Source organism: Miniopterus schreibersii (genome assembly GCF_964146895.1).
Source record: "Miniopterus schreibersii genome assembly, chromosome: 12".
Classification (NCBI taxonomy): Eukaryota; Metazoa; Chordata; class Mammalia; order Chiroptera; family Miniopteridae; genus Miniopterus; species Miniopterus schreibersii.
In genome coordinates this window covers 63,780,822-63,802,646 of record NC_138112.1, presented here as the reverse complement: position 1 = coordinate 63,802,646, position 21,825 = coordinate 63,780,822, and the positions used below count along the sequence as shown (strand labels likewise).

The 21,825-nt window shown below is 52.1% G+C and overlaps 2 protein-coding genes across 6 annotated transcripts in view; one reads left to right on the top strand and one right to left on the bottom strand.

The window, feature by feature from the left end:
- CSTPP1 (centriolar satellite-associated tubulin polyglutamylase complex regulator 1) overlaps window positions 1–21,825 on the bottom strand; it is a 170,895-nt gene that overhangs the window by 18,772 nt on the left and 130,298 nt on the right. Inside the window, exons 6-11 of one of the 4 annotated variants that reach the window (XM_081152624.1) lie at window positions 18,503–18,588; window positions 16,410–16,605; window positions 15,714–15,823; window positions 13,147–13,210; window positions 10,933–11,073; window positions 5,762–6,983 (exon numbers count right to left, since the gene is read on the bottom strand). In XM_081152624.1, coding sequence (XP_081008750.1) covers window positions 6,968–6,983; window positions 10,933–11,073; window positions 13,147–13,210; window positions 15,714–15,823; window positions 16,410–16,605; window positions 18,503–18,588 — 613 coding nt within the window. In that variant the 3' untranslated portion in view covers window positions 5,762–6,967. Of the gene's footprint in view, window positions 1–5,761; window positions 6,984–10,785; window positions 11,074–11,389; window positions 12,883–13,146; window positions 13,211–15,713; window positions 15,824–16,409; window positions 16,606–18,502; window positions 18,589–21,825 lie in introns of those variants that run through there. The other 3 variants (XM_081152623.1, XM_081152622.1, XM_081152625.1) reach the window with 3 other exon arrangements.
- On the top strand, window positions 209–20,744 carry ARFGAP2 (ARF GTPase activating protein 2). 2 transcript variants are annotated; one of them, XM_081152611.1, is made up of 16 exons: window positions 209–341; window positions 511–629; window positions 1,200–1,272; window positions 1,799–1,930; window positions 2,015–2,095; window positions 2,907–2,988; window positions 3,280–3,336; window positions 4,404–4,456; window positions 4,909–5,045; window positions 5,146–5,277; window positions 7,216–7,344; window positions 7,424–7,558; window positions 8,522–8,648; window positions 8,807–8,900; window positions 9,017–9,135; window positions 9,609–9,696. In XM_081152611.1, exons 1-16 carry the CDS (start codon window positions 270–272, stop codon window positions 9,627–9,629), a joined length of 1,563 nt encoding a protein of 520 aa, XP_081008737.1. In that variant the 5' UTR covers window positions 209–269; the 3' UTR covers window positions 9,630–9,696. The 2 variants fall into 2 exon arrangements, with proteins under 2 accessions (XP_081008737.1, XP_081008738.1); XM_081152612.1 differs by lacking the exon at window positions 9,609–9,696 and adding an exon at window positions 20,488–20,744 and having other exon boundaries at window positions 215–341.

Here is a 21,825-nt window from a genome sequence, read left to right as displayed (position 1 = left end):
CTCCCGGGGCGGCGCTGCGGCCCGCTCAGCCCGGCTGCTGATTGGCCCGGGCGCGGGGCGGTGTGGATTCGGGCGACCACGTGGGGGCGGGGCTCTGACGGTTCTGCGCCTGCTCAGCCGGCCGCTCATTGGTCCAGCTCGGGACAAGTCGCCCCACCCCTCGGCTGGCTAGGGCGTGGCTGAGGCCGACCGCGTGCCCCGCCTTCCCGGCTGCGGATTGGCCCGCGCCGGGGCCCGTCCATCGCGCTGGCATCTGGGAAGGAGAGAAAATGGCGTCCGAGCCGAGCAAGACCGAAATCCAGACCCTTTTTAAGAGGCTCCGCGCAATTCCGACCAACAAGGTGCCTGAGCGGGAGGTCCGCGGGGTCTGGCGTCGGCCGAGAGGGATTCTGCCGGCTCCCCTGGGGCCGGAGGGAGGGAGAAGGGCGGACGCGGGCTGTTTTGCTTGGTGTCAGTGCCGGGCCTCCACTTGGGGCCCCTAATTATTCGCTCATCGCCTCCCCCACCCAGGCCTGCTTCGACTGTGGCGCCAAGAATCCGAGTTGGGCCAGCATCACGTACGGTGTTTTCTTGTGCATTGACTGCTCCGGGGTGCACCGCTCCCTGGGTGTCCATCTCAGCTTCATCAGGTTAGGTCTCCTTGTGGCTGCTGTGTTTACACCCGGCCAGGGTTGTGTGCCCAGGAGGGCAGAGTGGCGACTGGGGCCACCCAGAATTCGGTGTTGGGAAACCTCCGGGGTCCGGTAGCCTCTCGTGAGAGGGAACCGCCGTGTGGATCCCTTGCCACACAGACACTTCGTCTCCACGCCTGGGCCAAAACTCCCTTCTTTCATGGCGGTCAAACTCGGCTCTCCGAGCGTTAGTTTTGGGGAAAAGTTAGCTGCATTGACTTTGTTGCTTACGTACTGGTCGAGTACGTCTTAAGTGAGACTGTGGCAGTCGTTAAGGGGAAAGCCAAATCCAAGCTTAAGTGCATGAGAATTCGACCTCCTTTCGGAGGTGGAAAATAATTAGTACCATTTTGACTACCGGAGGGAAGAGCAAAGCTTTCATGGACGGGGTATAGTGTAGGAAATAGGGTGGTGGCTGATTGTTTCCTGGGCGGGTACTGCAGTGGGAGGCCAAATGACAGGTGTGGGTCTGCCAGGGAAGCGTCTCCTGGTATCTGCTGGTTGGTGACATGCAGCCCTTGCACACAGGTCCACAGAGTTGGATTCCAACTGGAACTGGTTCCAGCTGAGGTGTATGCAGGTCGGCGGGAACGCCAGTGCGGTAAAGCTCCTTTTTATCATCCTCCCTGCCCCTGTTCTCCTGCCTGGGTACTAACTTTACCATGATCTCTTAGGAGGCTCTCTCACTTTCTCTGTTCAGAGGATTCTCTGGTATACAGCAACACTGTACACTGTTTTCTAAACTTGGAAATTGGTCACTGTTCTTCTCAAAGGGGCTTCAGATTAAAACTAAACTGGATAGACGTTCTTGGGGTAAGGCCGAGGGAGTTGGGGCCTCCACAGTCATCCAGGTCTTGGCATGGATGTGTGAAGGATGGCCAGAGCGGGTATGGCATGCTGTCCTCAGGTGGGGTTGAGTGAGGGCTGGACTTCAGTCAGTCATCTCACAGGATGGGAGGATGTGTTTTCTTCAGGAATTTCTGACAATCTTTATCTCTATGGAAAACTGCTGGTGTCAATAGAGTGTATTATCCTGTATAAATAACTGGGCTGTTATAAGGGGGTGCCTTTTTTTGCTCTCAGGAGAATCACGTGGAGCATGCTCTCCTCTCTCCTTTACTTTTCAGACAGCTTTCTTCCGCCAACATGGATGCACAGCCAGTGATACCAACACCAAGTATAATAGCCGGGCTGCCCAGATGTACCGTGAAAAGATCCGGCAACTGGGAAGTGCTGCCATGACTAAGCATGGCACTGATGTAAGTGCCTGGCCTCCGGGGCTGGGGTAGTGGGGTGAGTGGGAATATTCAGAATGCTGTTTCAGGGGTGTCTTTCACTTCTAGCTTTGGATCGACAGCATGTGTAGTGCTCCCAGTCACTCCCCAGAGAGGAAGGACTCTGATTTCTTCGTGGAACACACTCAAGTGAGTACCTGCAAGGAATGTTTCCCATGATTGTTCCTGACAGGTGGTTTACTGGCCAAGGCCTTCTGTGATCATGGGCATGGATTCCATCCGCCTTGGTGTGATATCTCAGATTGGGAATGTCTGGTGCTCACTGCTAGGTAGACTGAGGTATTTCCTCCTCCCAAGAGTAGGTGCACAGTGTGGCCCTTCTTAGGAACAGACTCCCGTCTATAAACTGGGGTGCTAGGGAGCAGGAGGAGAAGCTTCTTGAAGGCTCAAGAGGTTTCAGGAGCTTTAAACACCTTTCCTGGATTCTTCCACTATAAGAGAGGCACTGTGGTTGGGGACAATGAAAGGAATCCTCCCCAGAAACCCACTACTGGCACTGGGGCTGATGTTAGACTCCCAGTTTGAATCCCAGCTCCTCTACTTGGCATTTCCAGGATGTGGCTAAGTCACCTAACCTGTCAAAACCCCAGTCTCTACAATAGAGATGTATTTACCTCACAGGGTTTGTTGTGATAATTTGTTTCTATGTGAAAAGCTCTGAGACTTGTACCTGGCACATGGTAAGTGCCCAGTAGTTGTTAGTTGTTATTAAATTAGGAGAACAGGTTCTGGTTCTAAATAAATAGTGGAAGGGTGGAAGTGGCTGCTAGTTTCCTACTTCTTTCTTCCATAGTGGATAGCAACTATAATTTTACTCACTAACCTGCAGTCTCCTGTCCTCATGGGCTTGGAGTAGGGCATCATATCCACAAGGTACTTGTAGGTTCTTGGTGCTCCTTGTGAGCTCATTGAGGCTTCTGTGATCTGGCCGCCTTTTCAGCCCCCTGCCTGGAATGCACCAGCTACCGACTCAGCAGAGACCCAGCAGCCAGTCCTGTCTGCAGAGAGTAGTGGATTGGCACGTGAGTTCAGCCCAGATTCCAGCCAAGTGCCCTGGTACTGGCAAAGGCCTTGGGGCTGGGAATGGGACACCTGGTCAAGGGAATAGGAGTAGAGGGTTCTCCTATATCTCTGGGTGGGCTGGGATTCATTTTAATCCCTTGGAGGAAGTGATGGGCATTCCTTTTATCTTTTGGTGGCCTCAGCAAGCTGAGGAAAGCCAGTGCCCCTTATTCTTGTCCCATCACTTGCCTAATGGGGAAGTCCCAGGGAGCTTTGAGCCTTACATCTAACTCCCACCATTGCATCCACAGAGCCGGAGCATGGCCCCAACACGGACTTGCTTGGCACCTCACCCAAAGCTTCCCTGGGTCAGTATGACAGCTGGCAGGTGTGGGGTGACTGGGAGAGGGTGGGCCTCGAGGCTCTTTTCAGATCTCTGTTGCCTAGTCACGTGGACTGAGGCCCCAGGAGACTGAGCATCTTAACTCTGTGGAGTGGAATTGGAGCTGAATTTGTGTCTACAACATCAACTGCAAGGACTTTAGAGCCAAGCCCTTTGAATTGATGAACCTGGGTGGGCTGGTGCGCAAGCCTGGGTCTGCCTCTGGGTGTGGGGCTGGTTCTAGCCAAAGTATGGGGAGGCCAGCATGAGATTGGACACCTAACCCTGAGGTCTGAGGCAGGGTTAGCCTTCCGGCCCACTTAATGCGATGGGGAAGATAGCTCTGAGCTGCTCGTGGCTGGATGTGACATTGTCTTTTCTTAGCCAGGGAAGCCTTTCAGCTCTTTTCTACTCTTTAGTGTCCTGGCTCAGGGTGAACAGTCCATTTGCTGACATCAGTTTATTCTGTTGACATTTGGGGATTGGGGCAGAAAGCCAGCAGAATAACTGTCAGACTGACCCCGTGAGAAGGCTGGCATGGCTTGGTCTGAGCAAGGTTCTCTAGAGGCCTTTGGGCTTGGGAACTACTTGGAGGCCCTGGGGTGGGTCCCTTGTTAGCCACAAGTCTGTTTCTCTCCAGAGTCCATGTATCTGTCACCTAAAGGTGCCCTTCCTGCCAGAGGTAACCAACAGCCATTTGGGGAGCCTAGTCCCTCGCACCCAGCTCCCTGCTTTAGAAACTGAGGCTGATATTTGGTATCTGCCCCTGCCTAGCAGTCCTCGTGTTGTTTCAGGGACTCTGACGGTCTCTGCTGCTTTAGTCTAGTTCTTGTCTTAATCTGCTGGGAGTCAGTAACCTCCTTTAGTCTCGTCTGTCTTTGGCTTGGATTATCCTGACACCATTGGTTGAAACTGGTGGTAGCAGCTTTGCCTTCCCCTGCCTGAAGCTGTTCTTTTTAGAAGCTCTTGCCAGGAAACTGCATGGTGTGGATTGAGCTGCTGCCTCTGACCTCTCTTTGTCTTCATTCATGCCTCACCTTCTTTCTCACGCAGAAATGAAAACCTCCCTCATTGGCAAGAAGAAGCCAACAGCAGCTAAGAAAGGGGTATGTGGGGAGTGGCAGTATATAGAGTGGTTAGGGGCCAGAGTCAGACTATCTGGGTACACCCCTTGACCCCACCACTCACTGTCTATGTGATTTGGCAGAGGTACTCAGCTTCTCAGAATCTTATCTATCAAGGTCTATCAAGATTCCTATCTTCATGGGCCTCCCGGAAGAGTCAGAGATTGTGCACATAGAGTGCTTGGTGCATGCTGGGCCAATAAACATTAGCTGCTGTCAGGCCCTGAGGCCTCTGCTGGGGTTGTGTGAGCCATCTCATGCCTAGCTCTAGCAGAGCCTGTTCTCCCTCTTGACCATGCTGACTGGGCTCCTGTTTTTTACCCTGAACTTTAAGAAGGAATCCTTTCCTGTGAGTGTGCTAGAGTACCCATGCCTGGGAGGGAGTGGAGGACATTGTTGTTGGCAAGGCCCCCATCACATGATTCTCCTCTCAGCTGGGTGCCAAGAAAGGCCTAGGGGCCCAGAAGGTGAGCAGCCAGAGCTTCAGTGAGATTGAGCGGCAGGCCCAGGTGGCAGAGAAGCTCCGTGAGCAGCAGGTGGCTGATGCCAAGAAGCAGGCAGAGGAGTCCATGTGAGTGTTTGCCAGAGGGGCCCTGGCTCATGTGGGATTGGGTGGGCAGGTAGGAAGGTCAGGGTGGATGTTGGCCTCTGACACATTTGTTCCTTCCAAGGGTTGCCTCCATGCGTCTGGCCTACCAGGAGCTCCAGATTGACCGGAAGAAGGAGGAGAAGAAACTACAGAACCTGGAAGGGAAGAAGCGAGAGCAGGCAGAGAGGTTGGGCATGGGCTTGGTGTCTCGAAGGTGAGGCTCAGCTCTGGGGGTGGCAGGGAAATGCCATTGTTCTCCTGGGAACCACTGCAGGTTCTTCCCAGCAGTTTGGGGTTCTAGGCTTAGTCTTCCTTCAAGGCTGAATAGATGGGTCTGCTTATTATCTTAATGTACCTAGTACAGTGCTTGGCACATAGTAGGTATGTGCTCACTGTTTGTTGAATGAATGAAACACAGGATCAGGTGCTCTTTGACTAGATCCAAGGGACTGGAACGGTGTTTCTTCACGGGAGTGCTGATGGCAGTTTGAGTAGGGGGACAGTTCTTTATTTTTCAAGACCTCTCAGAATCTCAGGGCTTTTAGCATCCCTGATCGCTGCCCACTGGTGCTCCCAGATACTAACAGTCAGAAATAACCCCAGACATTCAAATGTCCTTTGAATGGACAGCTCTTCCTATTTCAGGACATTGTATTGTGGTTTTCTTAAACAGAAACAAGGCTGCAAACCAGTTCTTGTATGCATTTTGTTTATATTACGCTAAGAGTTAATATCTAGAGATTTCAACAATACTGTATTTTTTATCTACTAAAAATCTGGAAATTGACAGCGCTGGGGTCAGCAGTCCTGGCTACAGTTAGTTTGTTCTGAGTGGTGGCTGCTCCTTTTGAGGGGATGTGAGCTCCAGCATTGGCCTTATGTACTTAAACACGGCTGTCCTATGCAGAAGGTATTGTTACCCCTTTTTCAGATGAGAAAATTGAGACTCAGAGCAATTAAACAACTTGCTTAAAGCCCACAAATCTAGTAATTGATGCAAATAGGTTTTGAACATAGAACTACTTGATTCCAAATTCAGTATATTTGGCCATCACATTCTACTTCTCTGGAAGAAGAAAAGTCAGAACGTGCTAGTTGGATTCTAGTTTTTCCCTTTCAGTCTGTGTGCTACTAGTGTAATCCAGTTAATTAGGGAAACAAAATTTTAATCCTGGAAAGAACTTTAGGTCTCTTCCCCTTCCCTGTTTTGGTCACAGGAATTACAACTTCTCAGTTTTTTCCTTTTTGTAGTACAAAAGAATTTTATTTAAAACCAGCCCATCCTATTTAAAGTTCTATTGCAAAATATTCACTCCTTGTAGATATATATATATTTTTTATATCTTTATTGATTTCAGAGAGAGGAAAGGAGAGGGAGAGAGAGAGATAGAAACATCAATGATGAGTCATTGATCGAGCCTGCAACCCGGGCATGTGCCCTGACCGGGCATCGAACCCCGATCGCCTGGATCCTAGGTTGACGCTCAACCGCTGAGCCACGCCCAGCTGGGCTGTAGATATTTTTTAATGAATTTATTTTAATGAAATTAATCCCTAAAAAGCCTGTCTGGAGCAGGACACAAGGAGGAAAGTGAGGCATCGAGAGTTGGTACTGCCTGCCCAGCTCTGCCTCTTCTCCCTGGAAACCGGACAGCAGATCCAGGTCTTAGTGCATAGGGCCAGGCTCTGTACTTTGAAATGCTTTCCTCTTCTTAAAAAGCAGGTGGGATAATTAAGAACGCATTCTTTGATACCATTAAACTCATTTCCCTGGTTCTGGGGCATTTTTCTTTTTTTCCTCGTTGTGTGTATGTGTCCATCTTGGTGAAGGATGTGGCTTTTAGTACAGTAAGTCTGTTAGCACTGTCACTTGGTGCACATTATAATAGGCAAATGGTCGTCTGTCAGGGAAAATTCATTCTGAGAAAACAAAGCATGTGTAGATAGTCAAGGGTGTGCTCTTCAGTTCAGCACAGTTCCAAGTACTCCCTGCTGGATCTCGCCCAGCCCTGTGCACAGGTAGAGGGAGAAGGCTTCGGGTGGTGCCCAGTGGGAGAACCTAGGCTTACGCTAGCAGTAGTTGGGCACCTTTTCTTGGGCGGTGACACTAGTGCTCACCCCCTCTCATGCCCAGATCTGCTTTTCTCCACAGCTCTGTCTCCCACTCGGTGTTGTCTGAGATGCAGGTGATCGAGCAGGAAACCCCAGTGAGTGCAAAATCCTCCCGCTCGCAGCTGGACTTGTTTGACGATGTTGGTACTTTCGCCTCTGGACCCCCAAAGTAAGGATGTTGTTGGGGTGAAAACTTGGCTATCATGTTCCTCATCAGCCTTCTCTGAGCTACTCTATTGTCTCTCTAGGTACAAGGACAACCCCTTTTCCTTGGGGGAAAGTTTTGGTTCCCGCTGGGATACGGATGCCACCTGGGGTGTGGACAGGATGGAGGAGAAGGAGCCGGAAGTGACCATCTCAAGCATCCGGCCTATTTCAGAAAGGTGAGTGGTCTAGGGCAGCACTGTCCAGTAGAACTTTTTATGATGGCAGAGCTGTATCTGCACTGTCCGCTGTTGTAGCCACTAGGTACATGGCTACTGAGCCCTTACAATGTGACTAGTGTAACTGAGGAGCTACATTTTAACTTTAAATAGCCACATGTGGCTAGTGGCTACTGGCTACTGGATCAGACAGTGCAGGAATTGGGCTTTGGTTTGAGCTGTGCTTATCACAGAAGGCCTAGCAGCCTCTTTTGTGCAAGGTCCATCTCTCTGGCAGGAGGGGTCTGACTTTATGCTTCAATCCTGATCTCCCAAGGGTTATGTGTCTCTGGCCCCCATCTTATTTATTTTCTTAAAAGCCTATTCCATCTTAATCTGGGCAATATGTTTAATTGGTAAATTATCTGCAAATCATCCGTTTGTTAAACAGGAACACAAGTAATGATTTCACAGGGCCGCTGGCAGGATTAAATGTAATGAAACTTGAAAACACCTACCCAGCATGTGTGTGTGTCAGTGCTGGGTAGGAGTGACCATGCACCTCTTCATCCACACTGGGGGGCTTTTGAGAGTAAAAGGGGGTGCTGTTAATTACTCCAGGAGAGTAAGTATAAACCCTGGCAAACCGAGACACATGGTCACTTGTAACTAGGAATAGAGGAGCAGTAGTGACATGATATCCTAGACCTTGAAGAAGCTGTAGTAGTTGGGGCAGAAGCCTAGGTTCCTCCAAACTACATTTCCACACTGTGCAGTGGAGGTAACAAGCTGTCTGCCACTTGTCTTCAATATGGAGAAGGGAGGGACCTCACCCAGGGGAGAACCCGCCCCTGAGTGCCAGAGCCAGTCAGATAGGGCCTGGGTGAGCATCCCCATATTTGCCTCTGATTATAATGGGATAGTAATACTGTCCCCTGACAGTAACGGGAAGGGTGAGAGATGGTGTCTCCCATCCATCCCCAGAGTCACAAACCGGAGGGAAGTGGAGAACCGGAGCTCGGGCCTCGAGTCCAGTGAAGCACGTCAGAAATTTGCAGGAGCCAAAGCCATCTCATCTGACATGTTCTTTGGGCGGGAGGTGGATACTGAGGTAAGCAGAGTTGTCCACCCTGAGGCTGGAGGCAATGGGTAGAAGCAAACCCTTCCCCCCTGCCACTAGTTTGGGCTTTAGCACTAGGGTGGCTGGCTTGTATGAATTCTTGGGACATAGGCCAAAAGATCCCCAGGCTTTCCTTTTCTTCACCACAGTATGAAGCTAGGTCTCGGCTACAGCAGCTCTCAGGCAGTAGTGCCATCAGCTCTTCAGACCTCTTTGGGGACATGGATGGAGCTCATGGAACAGGTAGCGCCCCAGAGGTGTGGGTACCAAGCAAGGCCTGTGAGCAGAGCTGGAGGGCCCAGTGGACTGGGCAGGGCTTCCTGCAGGCCTCTGGGTCACCCCTTCCCTTGCTTTTACAGGTAGCGTATCACTGGGGAATGTGCTCCCTACGGCTGACATTGCCCAGTTTAAGCAGGGTGTCAAGTCTGTGGCCGGGAAGATGGCTGTGCTGGCCAATGGTGTGATGAATTCTTTGCAGGTGAGCTGGGGCCGCTTAACCTGGGGTGGGAGGGGCCTAAAGAGTAGTGCTTAGATGTTGGCCTTCACCACATCCAGACACTGCTACTGGGTAGCCCCTCAGCCTGAGAGAGCATTTTCTTTTCCAGAGGGGCAGCTTCCTTCCTTTGAGCTCAGCACTAGGGCTGGGCCTCTCCCTACGTAGATGTCACGGCTGCACTGATTTCCCTGTCTTGTCACTTGTACTACTCTTTTTCCCTCCCCAGCTTCTATGAGATCAGGCAGGGCTTCCCCCTTGGGATCTGGCCACAACCCCTTTCCCAGGTCACAACAAAATATAAAACAATCTCTGCCATAGTGAGATTGGTGCCTGTCTCTCCACCCCCCCCCCCCCCCCAGTCCTGCCTGGTGTGTTGGGGGAGGGTGCACATGCCGGGAAGCTGCTGCAGGTTAGAGATGCTGACTTTGTTTTTAATTCCCCCATTTCATTTCCAGGATCGCTATGGTTCCTACTGATCCAAGCTCCATGGCTCAGGCACATGGTGGTGACAGCAGCAAAACCCCCATGATTACCAGGCCAGGGCTGCTTGCCTTGTGGAAGCTGGGGAGGAATTGTTACTTATGTGTGGTTTGTGAGTGGGGTGGCCTTTGAAGATCTCTGGTGAGGGGATGGGTGGTACCAGCCCTTGACCTCTGCCTGTAGATCGAGCCCTTTATTGTCCTCCCTCACACCCTCTCCCCTGTGCTAGATTATTGTCCTTCCGTCCTGCTCCCACAGCTGCTGCTCACTGTCCTGCCACGCTGGGAGTGAGGGGAGGGCAGCTCCTCAGGATGGCTTATTCTGGGTCCAGCCCTTCCCCAAGTAGGGAAAGTGACGTATAAGGCTTTTTTGCCAGCTCTAGGATCCTTCCAGGTTGTCCAGGGGTTTGGCCCCTGTCCTCTGGAACCAGTGGGGAGGTCCAGGAAGAGTTTTGGGTAGACCAGTCCCCGGAGGAGGGAGGCTCTGGACTTGCTGCTGCTGTTGCTGCTCCAGTGCCCTCTTCTGGGCCCTAGGAGAGGGCAGGGGAGGCAAAGGACCTTCATCTGGGCCTTACTAAGGGCTAGAAACTTGACCTGGTACCTAAAGGTTTCATTTTGGATCAGACTGGAGGCCTGAGTGATGATCTGTCCCCATCCCTTTTTACAGTGGTCACTTGGAGGATTACTTTTCCTCCCGGGTGTCTCAGAGTCCTTCCCTACCGTCCATGTGGACCACAAGACCCTCTGTCCCCTCCTGAGACTCTCCTTTTTCCGCCTGCTTGGGGGCCATGGCGAGTCTCATCTGCCCTGTGGTGTCCTGCTCTGGATGCTGTGAGCATAATGCTGGCCAAGGAAGTAGAGGTCATGAGGGACAGAAGCAGACTCCTAGGGCTCAGCTTTCTTCCTCTGCATCATCCTGGGTTTAGGGGGCCCTGGACAGCACCCCACCAGTGAGAGCTTGAGGTGTCTATAGAGCTGCAAGCCTCACCCCCTGGCCACTAGGCCAGGCACTGTGTCATCCTTGGTGCCATCTTCCCCTGCCATGCTGGCAGTCTGGGCCCCCCTATCCCTCCCGGTGGGTTGAGGGTCGGGGTCCCAAGCAACACAGACCACTTCCCACCCACCCCTCCCCCAAAGGGACTTGAGTTTCTTTCTGGACTATTTGTATTGAAACATAGTGGTGTCAAATAAAGCCCCGGTGGGGCCCTGGGCCCCTGTTGGTCTGAGTAAAGTAGTGTCCTCTCTGGATTCTGCCTCCCTGCCCAGTGTAGGCCCCTCGCCTCACTGTCTGGGCTCCCACCGATATGGATAGGGCGTTGGTGCCAAAGCTGAGGGCACTTTCTCCAGGGCCTCCAGCTTGTCTCTTCTCTGAAAGCCAAAGTCCCCTGGCTTCTCGGCCCTGTGCTGCCTCGAGGTCCGGTGCAGCCTCGACCTCACCACCCTGTTGCACGCGGAGGAAAGAGCTGGTGTTAGTTGGCCCCATGGCTGCGGGCAGGTGAGCAACCTCAGCAGCCCTGTACCTCATCCCAATAGTAGCCTGGGGATGTTTCACAGTGGAGTTAAATAATAAAATATACAGACCTTAATGGAATCCTTTTAAATCCAGGAAGAAAAGATGTGTGTGTAAACCCCTGGCTTGGCGACCCCTTTCCCTATGAGAGCTCTTGGAACATCTCTACCCTCTTAGGGGTACAGCTGTAAACCACTGGTCTGGAAGATGGATGATTAGAAAGCGTGGGTGGAGGGAGCTGTGGGATCTCTACTAAGCCTGTGATTTCCAAAGCATGGGTCCAGGACTTCTAGCTTTGGAATGGTCTGGAGTGTCCAGAATTGCAACCCATCCCAAGCTGGAGTTGGGTAATTTGCATTGTAAACTCCCCAGGTGATTCCAATGCACATAAGGATTTTCCAACTGCTTTTAATCAGCTGGAGGCTGGATATGGTTGTGGGCCTGGAGAGCTTCCAGGTTCCTGGAGCCTTGGTAGTCCTGGAACTTCCAGTCCTGGCACTCCAGGGCTTTAGGGGCCAGTTCCTGTATTTCTAGGGGAGCTGGAGATCTGGGCAGGGATGGGCCCAGGAAAGTGTACACCCAGTGGTGGGACCTTTGGCTATTTCAAAGGAGGCAGCCTGCTCTGCTAGGGTCCCCAGGTGGATTTTACTTTCTGGAGGACCCCTACCTTCCTTCAGTCTTGGCTGGAGGCTTGTACTCCTCAGGCCTATGTTCACAGCTACATCCTCGCTGCCCTAGCCCTGAGCAGGTGCTTGGCAAATGTTTCGTGAAACTCTGGCTAGAAGGCTCTGCAGTGCTGACCCTTTGTGGCCAGGGCCTTTAAAGTTACAGGAACCTTGCCTTGAACCCTCTGGACTTGTTCCCTGAAGGCCCATTTCAACTGTGAGTACCTCTCCTTTGAAAGGCTGTCATGTGCAAGAGGTGAGCCCCTCTGCTCATTACTGAGGCAGATCTCCAGGCTGAGTGGTCCTCTGGCCCCCACTTCCCAGAAAACCTGGGATTTGGCACCAAAACCCAAACTCACCCCTTCCCTTCACCCCCTCCTTGGTCTAGTGAGTTTAGACTCACCGCTTAGCAGACACAGGGACTTTATTCATTTCACATTTAACTGATAGACACAGGAGGCTTGAAGCAGCTTTTGAGAGTGCAATGGTCTTGCTCACCCTCTCTCCAGTAGGCTACTGTGATTATGCCCTCCTATACTTCTGCCACTGGTGCCACCTGTAAGCATGCAAGGCCCTGTGTAGCCCTATTCATGGTCTTTCCCCTTCTTGAAGTTGCTGTGAGATGAACCGTCAGCAAAAGGCTACGGCCAAGTCCCTTCCTGGTGGCCTCCGTTCAGTCTGCTGTCAGCTTGGGGCCTGACTAAAGTGCAAGGGCTGACAGTAGGCTCACTTTCTTGAATCACTGCTTGGGTTGGCTGATACAGAACCCCTCTGGCAGGTCTTGGACTGGGGCTGTTATTTGGCCTTTTTGCCAGCAGAGGGCAGCATGGCATGGGGGCAGGAGGATTTGGGCAGGAGTAGGAGCTGGGTACTGGGTGTAGTCAGGACCCTTCAGGCTCCTCAAATCTCGGACTCCTCTGTCTCTTCAGTGGAGCCATCGCTCTCTGCATCCACTTTGCGGGCGTGATGGAGGGGTCTCCAGGAAAAGCCAGCCCGGTGAGGGGTCCGGGAAGGCAGGCAGCTGGCCTCTGGACTGGCAGTGACTGAGTTGACCAGGTCAGGGATCTGGGCCAGCCTGAAGGAGGAAAGAAGCCCAGAGGGCAACAAGGTGCCCCCTGTCCAGAGACCAGGACCTCCACACTTGCATTTGGGAGAAACCATGGGCTATATTCCCAAGGGATTCAGAAAGGATACCTTGGCCCTCTGCTGGCCCCTAAGCCCTTCCCTGACTGATGGGGGTGTTATGGACGAGCATTGTGTGACTCCACAAGGGGGCACTGCCATGTCCTACTGAGGTTTGCCACCATAAGGGGGCAGCATCTTCCCACCTGATACTTACAGTCTGTCCAGCTCCTCATCCATGGCTGGGTCCTGCATCAGGTCCCCTTTGTCAGGCAAAGCTCCTAGGAGATAATGGGGGAGGGGGGAGCACAAAACTTAACCTGAGGGTCCTTCAGCCAGGCTCTGGTCAGATGGCCTCATTCCCAGCAGGTGCCTCTGTGCTCCCCACCTTCATATCTGCCTATTCCTGGCTGATATAAAAGATACGGGGAAGAGCTTTTAAGAGGACTGCTATCAGGGCAAAGAGTCTTGGGTATTGCTGGATAAATTGAATGTCTATAACATTTAATAGCCCTGCTGCCTGCACTCCCCCCCCCTCGGGGCAGAGACCACAGCTAAGGAGATATCCCCAAGCCTCAAGATTATTGCACAAATGGCCATCCCCTTCCAAGACTAGGTGGTGGGTTGGGAGCTGGTACTGGGGGTTTAGTCCTTCCTTGAGCCCCCAGTACTGGGCTAAAAAGGAGCCAGAGATACAGGATATGGCCTAGGCTAACCACAAAGACCAGAATTTATCTAGATTTGTGCCCCCAAACCAGGGTGACCCCACTTTGAAGACTGGTAAAAAATGCTGCCACAGCTCCTTGAGGGAGAGTTCCAAGGGTGAAAAGAGAAGGGTCAGGAGCAGACCAAACTCTAGCATGGCCAGAAGCCACCAGAAGGAGAGCTGTCCCATCTCTGCTCTGTCACAAATCTCTTTCAGCTGGTTTCCTCAACTATACACTAAGGGAACCAATCCTTTGGCATTGGGGAAAGGTGAGAGTCTTGGATGCTCCCGGGAGCTGTTAACATGGGAGGAAAGGTGGAGCTGAAGTGTGCAGATAAAAGATTCTCACCAGCACCCTGGCCAGTTTGGCTCAATAGTTAGAGCGTCAGCCCTTGGACCGAAGGGTCCCAGGTTCAATTTCGGCCAAGGGCAGGTACCTCAGTTGCAGGCTAAATCCCTGTCCCCGGCCCAACCAGTCGATGTGTGTCTCTCACATCAGTGTTTCTCTCCCTCCTCCCAGCGGTCCCCCACCGCACTCCCTGCCCCAGTTAGAACCTAGATCTGGCAGTTAACAATGCTGGTCTGTAGAAAGCCTCAATCTTAAAATTACCTATCTGACTCTAGTTCAATTCCCTTCTTTTCCAAAGCCTTTTCAAATGATGCCTCCTGGTCCCTTTTGCTCTAAGTTAGTGGTTTTCAAACTGTGTCCCATGGAACCCTCTCATTTTGTGGTGGTGGTGCTGGGGTGTCTTGACAACTAAGGGAACAAGCTGGCTGACCACTGGCTGCAGCCAGGGAGCTCCAGATCTCTGTCTCACATGGGAGATGGAGGTAAGGGCAGAGACCACATGCTTCCTTCCATCTCCCACTCCACCTGGCATTAGTGCTCCAGAGAAGTGGTTGACTAAGTGACTGTCCTTTTTATGGGTCTTAGAACAAGTGAGGGCATATAGTTAGTCCAGGCTGTGACTCAGATGCTACTTAGCTTTTCCTTTTCCTTCCTGGTGGCTGTTATTGGTGGAGAGGAAGGGAGTGTGAAAGAAAATCTAAGCAAATCCCCACCAGTCACTTCCTTGCTCTTGACTTCTGACTCCTATTTGCCTCCTTTCTATTCTTCCAGCCAGTGACCTTGGCTACCAACCTCACTTGGTTGAGGGTTCCCAGACCTGTGCATGCCCCAAGCATTGACTCAGAGTAACTGGGCTGCCAGCTGGCCTCATGGCTGAGTGGGCCCTCAATCCTGCTGGGGTGCTCTGGGGTACATGGGAGCACACCCCCCAGCAGGCTCTATATTGTATAAGATCTAAAGCTCCTAGGCCAGTATTGGCCTACTGTGGCTGGCATTTAATGAATGTTAAATTTCCTTCCCTTGACCCCATTCCCTCAACTGGCAGAAGGGAGGGGAATATGGAGTGTCTCTTTTTTGAGACTCAGGAACCTGGGATTCCCAGCACACCTGGATACTTCTTGGAGAGACAAATAACCCCTCAAGCTCCGCTGGATGGCAACCTGGTGGCTCTTCCTCTAGGAGAGCAGCAGGTTTGAGGGGGTGGGAAGTGGAGGCGGCCAATCAGAATAAAATGATGAACAGAAAAAACTGGGCCAGTGCAGGCCTCCCTCCTACCCCTTTTCTGCTCTCTTTCAGATTAATCAGATTTTTTTTCCAGCTGGGGAAAAGGCCTCCCCAGACACACCTTTGCCCTGTTTACAAATGGGATCCAGGTCCATCCAGAGCCCCTAAGTAAATAGCGCTATCTGCCAGGCTACTTCCCAAAATAGAACTGGGGGTTCTCTGGGGAGGGGCTGGGCACACTTCTGCCATGGGGAGGTGCTTCACGTTGGGGCAGGGCTTGGGCAGGGAAGGCCGTCCCTCCCCACAGGAGCGGGAGAGGCCTGGGAGGGCACAGTCTTGTCTTGTGCACATTCTGGCTCCCAGGGCCTCAGGGTCTGGCCCTGAGAAGCCAAGGCAGAGATGGTGATGCCCCTCCTCATGGGACCCATCTGCCACTGGAGGCCAGCTTCATAGGGCTTTATAGTGTGCCACCAGGAGAGGCTGGCCACAGCCAGCTCTGGCTTACCAAGGGCTTGGTTGATTCCATGATGCTTTGAGAGAGCCACAAGGAATCCGTAGAAGGTCAGTCTCTGAACGTTGCTTAGGACCTCTTTGACAAGTGCTGGGGGTGGGCAGCTAGAAGAGGGAATACATGCCAGAGTCTAAGACAAGCAAGTCTGAGTGTCATCTTTTCATCCATACTTCAGGTGTGGGAGGGGGCCCAAAGCCAAGATGAAGGGACCTGAGTGCCCTGGGCGCCCTAAGACCCTGGGGGAGCATGGCCGATATCCAGGAACAGGGAGCGGCTGGGGAAATGGCAATAGGTAAGAGCCTCTTCTAGAAAGAAACTAAAAGTGGCTGCTCTGACTCCAAGTGGACTTTGAGCCACACAGGATAGTTTAACCCTCCCTTTCTGTACAGTGAATTTTTTTTATATAGTGAATGTTTTTCCTTCTCTTTAAAATGTCAAGGCCAGTCTATGTTCCGGGAAGGAGAAGGGGGCCGAGCTGGTCATCTCTGGCTGTCTTGCCCCAGTGAAAGCAATCCTCCCTAACCCTTCCTAAGGGAGCAACCTGGTCTGGGGCAAATGGCACTGTTCTAATTTATGCCATGACCATCAGGACCCTAGAAGCCCTGGACCAAACAGCCTGCTAGAGATCTGTTCCAGGGCCAGCAGCCTACACTCCCTGGGACCGAGGGGGTCTACGTGGCCATTTCTCACCTGTACTTGTGCCGGTCACACAGGTTCTCCAGGCGCTGGTAGAACAATGATGCCTCGACTCCCTCCAGCATGCTGGTCTCACCCAGGGGGGGCCGCTGGCGGTGCTGCCCACTGGATGACGTTGGCACAATCACTGTGTTAGGGCTCTTGCCTGACAGTAGGTCTTGGTAGATGGCAGCGACACTCTCCAGGAATTCTGGGTACCGTGGATGGAGGGCACAGGTCAGGCAGGGAGGACATCCTTCATCCCTCCACTGTCTTCCCTCTGTCAGCTCCACACCAGCATCAGTGCTCAGGGCACGGCATGGCCACTACACTCAGAGATGACACCAATGTGTGTTTCAGCTCAAATGTCCCTCTTCTGGGTAGCTGTTTCTAAATCAGGTGAGGTCCCCCCTTACATACTTTCACAGCACCCTGTATTCTTCGTAGCATTATCAGTGATGAGTTTTCTGAGTAACTGTTTGTGGACTCTGTCTCCTTACTGGCACGGGAGATCCTCGAACAGAAGCAGGCACCAGGTATTGTCAACCTCTCTGCCCTAGTACCCGGCCCTGGGCCTGGCACATATTAAATGGCTGTGAATGTTTTTGTAAAGGTGAAGGTGTGCACACTCCCACTGAAAGTCCTACCTTCTGAGGTACCTGCCTCTGCAACTCAGGAATGCACGTTGGAATACAGTGTGGGAAAGAAAGCCCAAGCTATGAGTTTATTGTTGAAATTGTTTCTGAATTTTAGCAGTCAAGCCGTAGTTAGTGAGCAGTGACTTATGGCCCATCTCACCGCTGACTGATGCAGTAGTGATGCTCGGGCCCCACGCTGCTGCGAGAAGAGGCCTGGGAGGCCGCGAGGGGAAAAGGTTCTCCCAGACATGGCTGCTCCTCTTTAGGGCCCAAGTGTGACAGAGAAATGGGGAATAAGTGCCTGGAGCTTCTAAGAGCAGGTGGTGAGACCCAGGATCCAGACCCTGACTGACCACACCCTTGGGCTGCCATCAAGAAAACAATGTGATGCCCGAGTGAGGCCAGGGCTGGTTGGGGCCACCAGTTGGCAGGACGGCCATGTCTAGGCTCCAAGGACAGCCTTGTGTTTACTGGAAGAGCTCGTTTTAAACGAGTTTGCTTATGGACAGTCAGCAATTTCTAAACCCAATGTTCGATTTGATGTTCTGGGTGAGCTGCTGTGCATTTATATTTATTCACCTATTTTTAAAAAAATACATATCTTTATTGATTTCAGAGAGAGGAAGGGACAAGGAGAGAGAGATAGAAACATCAATGATGACAGAGTCTGATCGGCTGCCTCCTGCACGCCCCCTACTGGGGGTCGAGCCCGCAACCAGGGCATGTGCCCTGACCAGAAATCGAACCTCCTGGATCCTAGGTCAATGCTCAACCGCTGAGCCACGCCCGGCCAGGCCACCTATTTTTATTCCACCTGATTCCAGACGGGATTCAAGGGCAAAGCTGGTGCGTACTGGGGAGTAGGGTGGGAGCGTGAATAGGGCTGGTGTGCATTTATTTAAAGCTGTGGTGGGGACATGTGTGCCCACACGGGAGTCAGGCCCAGGGACTGCGCTCCCATGGCAGTGGTTCAGCACAGTGCCCGAGAGCGCCTGCTGGGAGCGAGCCCTCTGTCCAAGTGTGGGCTCCAGTACTTAGTAGCTCAGTGACTTTGGCTACTTGCCTCTGTGAGCTTGGCTCTTAAAGGGCCTGTCTCTTAGGGCTGTTGTAAGGATTAAAGTCCTTACTGCTATGCCAGGGAGAGTAAGTTTTTGATAAGCAGTGAGTTTATCAGGTTTGCCACTATGGCGTGTATGGTGGTTGTCACTGTCGTTACCACCTACACTGATTGGCTGCACTGCTGACTGCAGTGTCTGTGTCTTGAGGATGCTGAGGCAGTAGGCTCTGCACAGTGTATCTTGTGACCCCCAGCAACAAGAACTGGACATGTGTAGTGACCATGGTGAAGCACACCACGGAGGGAAGTGCAGGAGAGAAATGTGTGTGCTGGGCACAGGATGGCGTGGGCAGCCGGGCAGGAGAGGGAGATGTGTCTGATGGGAGCCATGTGGGGTCCTGGGAGACTCTCACCTGAGTAGTAAAACTGGACCTGGAAGGCGAAGAGGAAATCTGAGAAAGACATCAAGCAGTCCATGGCATCATCCATGAGCACAATCCTGAGGGGGAAAGAGAAATGTGTGTGTGTGGGGGGGGAGAGAAAGAGAGCCATTCTTGGGGTTCTAGTCTCCCTTGGGGCAGCAAGCCATTGGGAGAGGGCTCCCCAAACAAGCTCCTCCCAGTAACCTCACTTCTTCACCCATTGGGCTCTGCCACCAAACTGAGCTGACCACATTAGCAAGGGCAGGCTCCCAGTTCAGTCTCTGTGGCACCAGCTAGCAGATGGGGCCTAAGGAGGGAAGAGAGGGGGCTGGGCAGCAAGGAGAGGGTGCAATTGTAATGCAGCCAAGATTTCTTTTCATATACTTGAGCAGTAAATCCTTTCATCCCGCAGTGAGGACCATTTAGTCAGAATAAATACAGCTGATCGGAAAAGGCAAAAAGAACAGCCAAGAGGTTTAAAGGGGTCTTGGCAAGTGGTGCTGAGATTTAATAAGCTCCCCAGGGCCAGGAAGCTCCAGGATCTCCATCCCGGGACAAGGAGGGCAGGGAAGGGAAGAGGGCTCAGAGCTGCTGGGGTCTACACTGGAGAGGGTCAAGGAGCACCACCGCCTGGTGGCATCAGGGTGGCCACGGCTCCTTTTTGCTGTCCACTGTCACAAGTCGACCACCTCCTGGTGTTTCCTCTCTTTAGTTCCTCCCACTGCACACCCACCTCCCAGGAAAACCCATGTGACTACTAAAGGGCTCAGGCCCAGGCCATATTCATACTCTGCTCAGGGCCCCATCAGAGAGAGGACAGGAAGGGAAGGAAATGAGCACTTGCTGGGCTCCTTCCATGTGCCAGGCAGGGCGCCAAACTCATCTACTGAAAGGGAGCTGGGACCCCAATCTGTTTCTGACTGGGCCTGTCTGGCTTTATCTTTACATTTAAAAAGTTTTATTTTGAGCTCGCATGTATTTTTCTCAATCTCCCTGCACCACCCACTGTCAAGGGTCCCCAAACTGGCAACTGCATCAGCTCCAGAGAGAGGCAGCATTGCTCACCTATGGGGAAGGGGCTTTAGAGAGGATAATGTGAGCGGTACCCCTGGAGTCTTTCAAGGCAGGTGGCCCTGGTTTCAGATCTCCCCAAAGAGTGAAAATGGTTCCTGCATCTAGTCTTGTAATAATAGAAACACGTATCCCACTGGCTGAGTACCTGCTTCACTGCAGGCACCGTATTAATTAAATTTTATCCCACAACGAGGTAGGCCTTGTTATCATTTCCACTTTATAGGTGAATAGACTAAGTCTCAGAGAAGTTCGACTTGCTAAGGTCATAGAGCTGGTAAGTTTGCTCGACTCCACAGGCCATGCACTTTCCAGTAGGCCACACTGCCTCTTAAAAGAGTACAAACGCTAACGTTTATTCCTTAGTTTTTGTGGCTAATTCACCTTCTTTCTTTCCACCTATATCTGAAGGCCTGTTTCTCATGTATCTCTATCTCTTGGGGAAGAAAAAACTGCCCCAACTACCAGAGTTGAACATTCAAATTCTAGCTGGAAAACATTCAAGGCCAGAGGGTGGGAAGAAGCAGTGCTGCTGATGGCCACAGGAGGGCACCCTGGTCCCTCCATCAGTGGCTTCTGGGACCAAGTGCTGAGACGTAGGCAAGGAATCCCCCCATTTCTCATAACCTGTGGAGAACCCAGGCAAGCAAAAAGGAACAGAGAGGGCACAAAGTCCGGATTCTATCTGGATGGGGAGGGAGAGGCAAGAGAGGCAGAGAGAGGGCAGGTAGGGTGGGCTGGGGTTAGCACAGACACCCCCACTACAGAGGAAGAGTGAGCTCCCCAGAGTGCTCAGGGGGGAAGAGCCACCAGCACCTTGAAGCATTTCCCTGCCAGGCTCAGCAGAGAGGAAAAGTCCCCAGAGGAGAGAAGCCCGTGACCTTTCCTTCCTGCCCCACTCCCAGGACAGCTAAGAACGGAATGGCCTGAAGTTCATTACTAAGGAAGAGCGCCAGGCTGAGAACATCCCCATGCAGGAAACGGCGACGGGAGCCAGAGCCTTTGAAGACATTCCCTCGCTTCCCTTGTTTATCATCAACCTGGGCCCAGTGCTCCTGGTGATAGCATTAATTTCCATTTTCTATTGCCTATGTTATCCGTTTGTTCATTTATTTATATTGAAATACAATTCAAATACCATAAAATTCACCCTTTAAAAGTACATTTTTTTTAGTATATTCACAAGTTGTGCAACTGTCACCACGGTCTAATTCCAGAAGTTGTAATTCTTGCTAACCAGAGTGCTCCGGGCTGCCACACCAGGGCCTCAGCGACTATTGCCACAGCATCTTTCTGGGCCACAGCCAGGACTGGAAGCTGCAAACAGGGTCCGCCCTTGCAGCCTCAGCATTGGCCCGCAGCTTCCTGTCGGGGGCCATTCTTGACTGTGGATATTAGCACCCTCTTTTAAGACGGGGAGCTAGGGATGGACAGGAGCACAGCGGCAGAGGGCAGGAGACCCACCAGGTAAGGGGGGCAGTCGTATGTGCTCTGGTCTTGATCCCTGCTTCTTGGTGGGCTGACGCTGACAGCGGTCAGGTGGGGCCAGCAGACTAGCTGGGGATGGTGGCAGTGGCAGGGACTTTGTCTCTGAGGGACATGCAGCTGGGTCCCTGCAGCATGTGTGAAAGAACTGAGGGGTTTTCTTGATTGCAGGCAGTGAGACTGGCTGCCAGAAAAGCCAACTGGAGCTCGGCTTCTATTAACAGCAATACCACCCACTACCCTGCTCAGCCAGAAAGCCGGGAGTCCTGACATCCTGGAAACTCCCTCCCTTGCCCACCCACATCAGTCAGTTGGCAGGTCCTGTCAGTCCTACCCCCAAATTTCTCCAGCATCCGTCTACTTTCCTCCACAGCAACCTCCACCTCTTTCCTGGACAATGGATGACCTCATACCCTTTTCCTGCAACCACTCTTGCCTTCTTCTAATTGAGTATCCATCCTGGGGTCAGAAAGGTCTTTTTAACACCTTGCTGATTGGCTATTTCAACCCAGAACTCACCTGTGTGGCCAGCTACTTTTCTGTCATGACTAGTCGGCAAGGTGTTTTAAATTATTTAAATTAATGTAAGTGCAGACACGAGTTATCTTGTGACCGGTCAGCAACATTCGAACACGGAAACACGTGTATACTTGTGACTGATCGGCAAGGTGTTTAAGAGGCAAATTTGACCATTTTACAACTCTGTTGAAAACCCTTCATGGGCTTCCCATCGCCCTTAGAACAGAGTCCCCCGCTCT

Coding starts and splice junctions, on each gene's coding strand:
- ARFGAP2 (XM_081152611.1), top strand. CDS start 270: ATGGCGTCCGAGCCGAGCAAGACCGAAATCCAGACCCTTTTTAAGAGG. Junction 2,989..3,279: donor AGAGAGTAGTGGATTGGCAC/GTGAGTTCAGCC, acceptor TTGCATCCACAG/AGCCGGAGCATGGCCCCAAC. Junction 8,649..8,806: donor GGCGGGAGGTGGATACTGAG/GTAAGCAGAGTT, acceptor TCTTCACCACAG/TATGAAGCTAGGTCTCGGCT.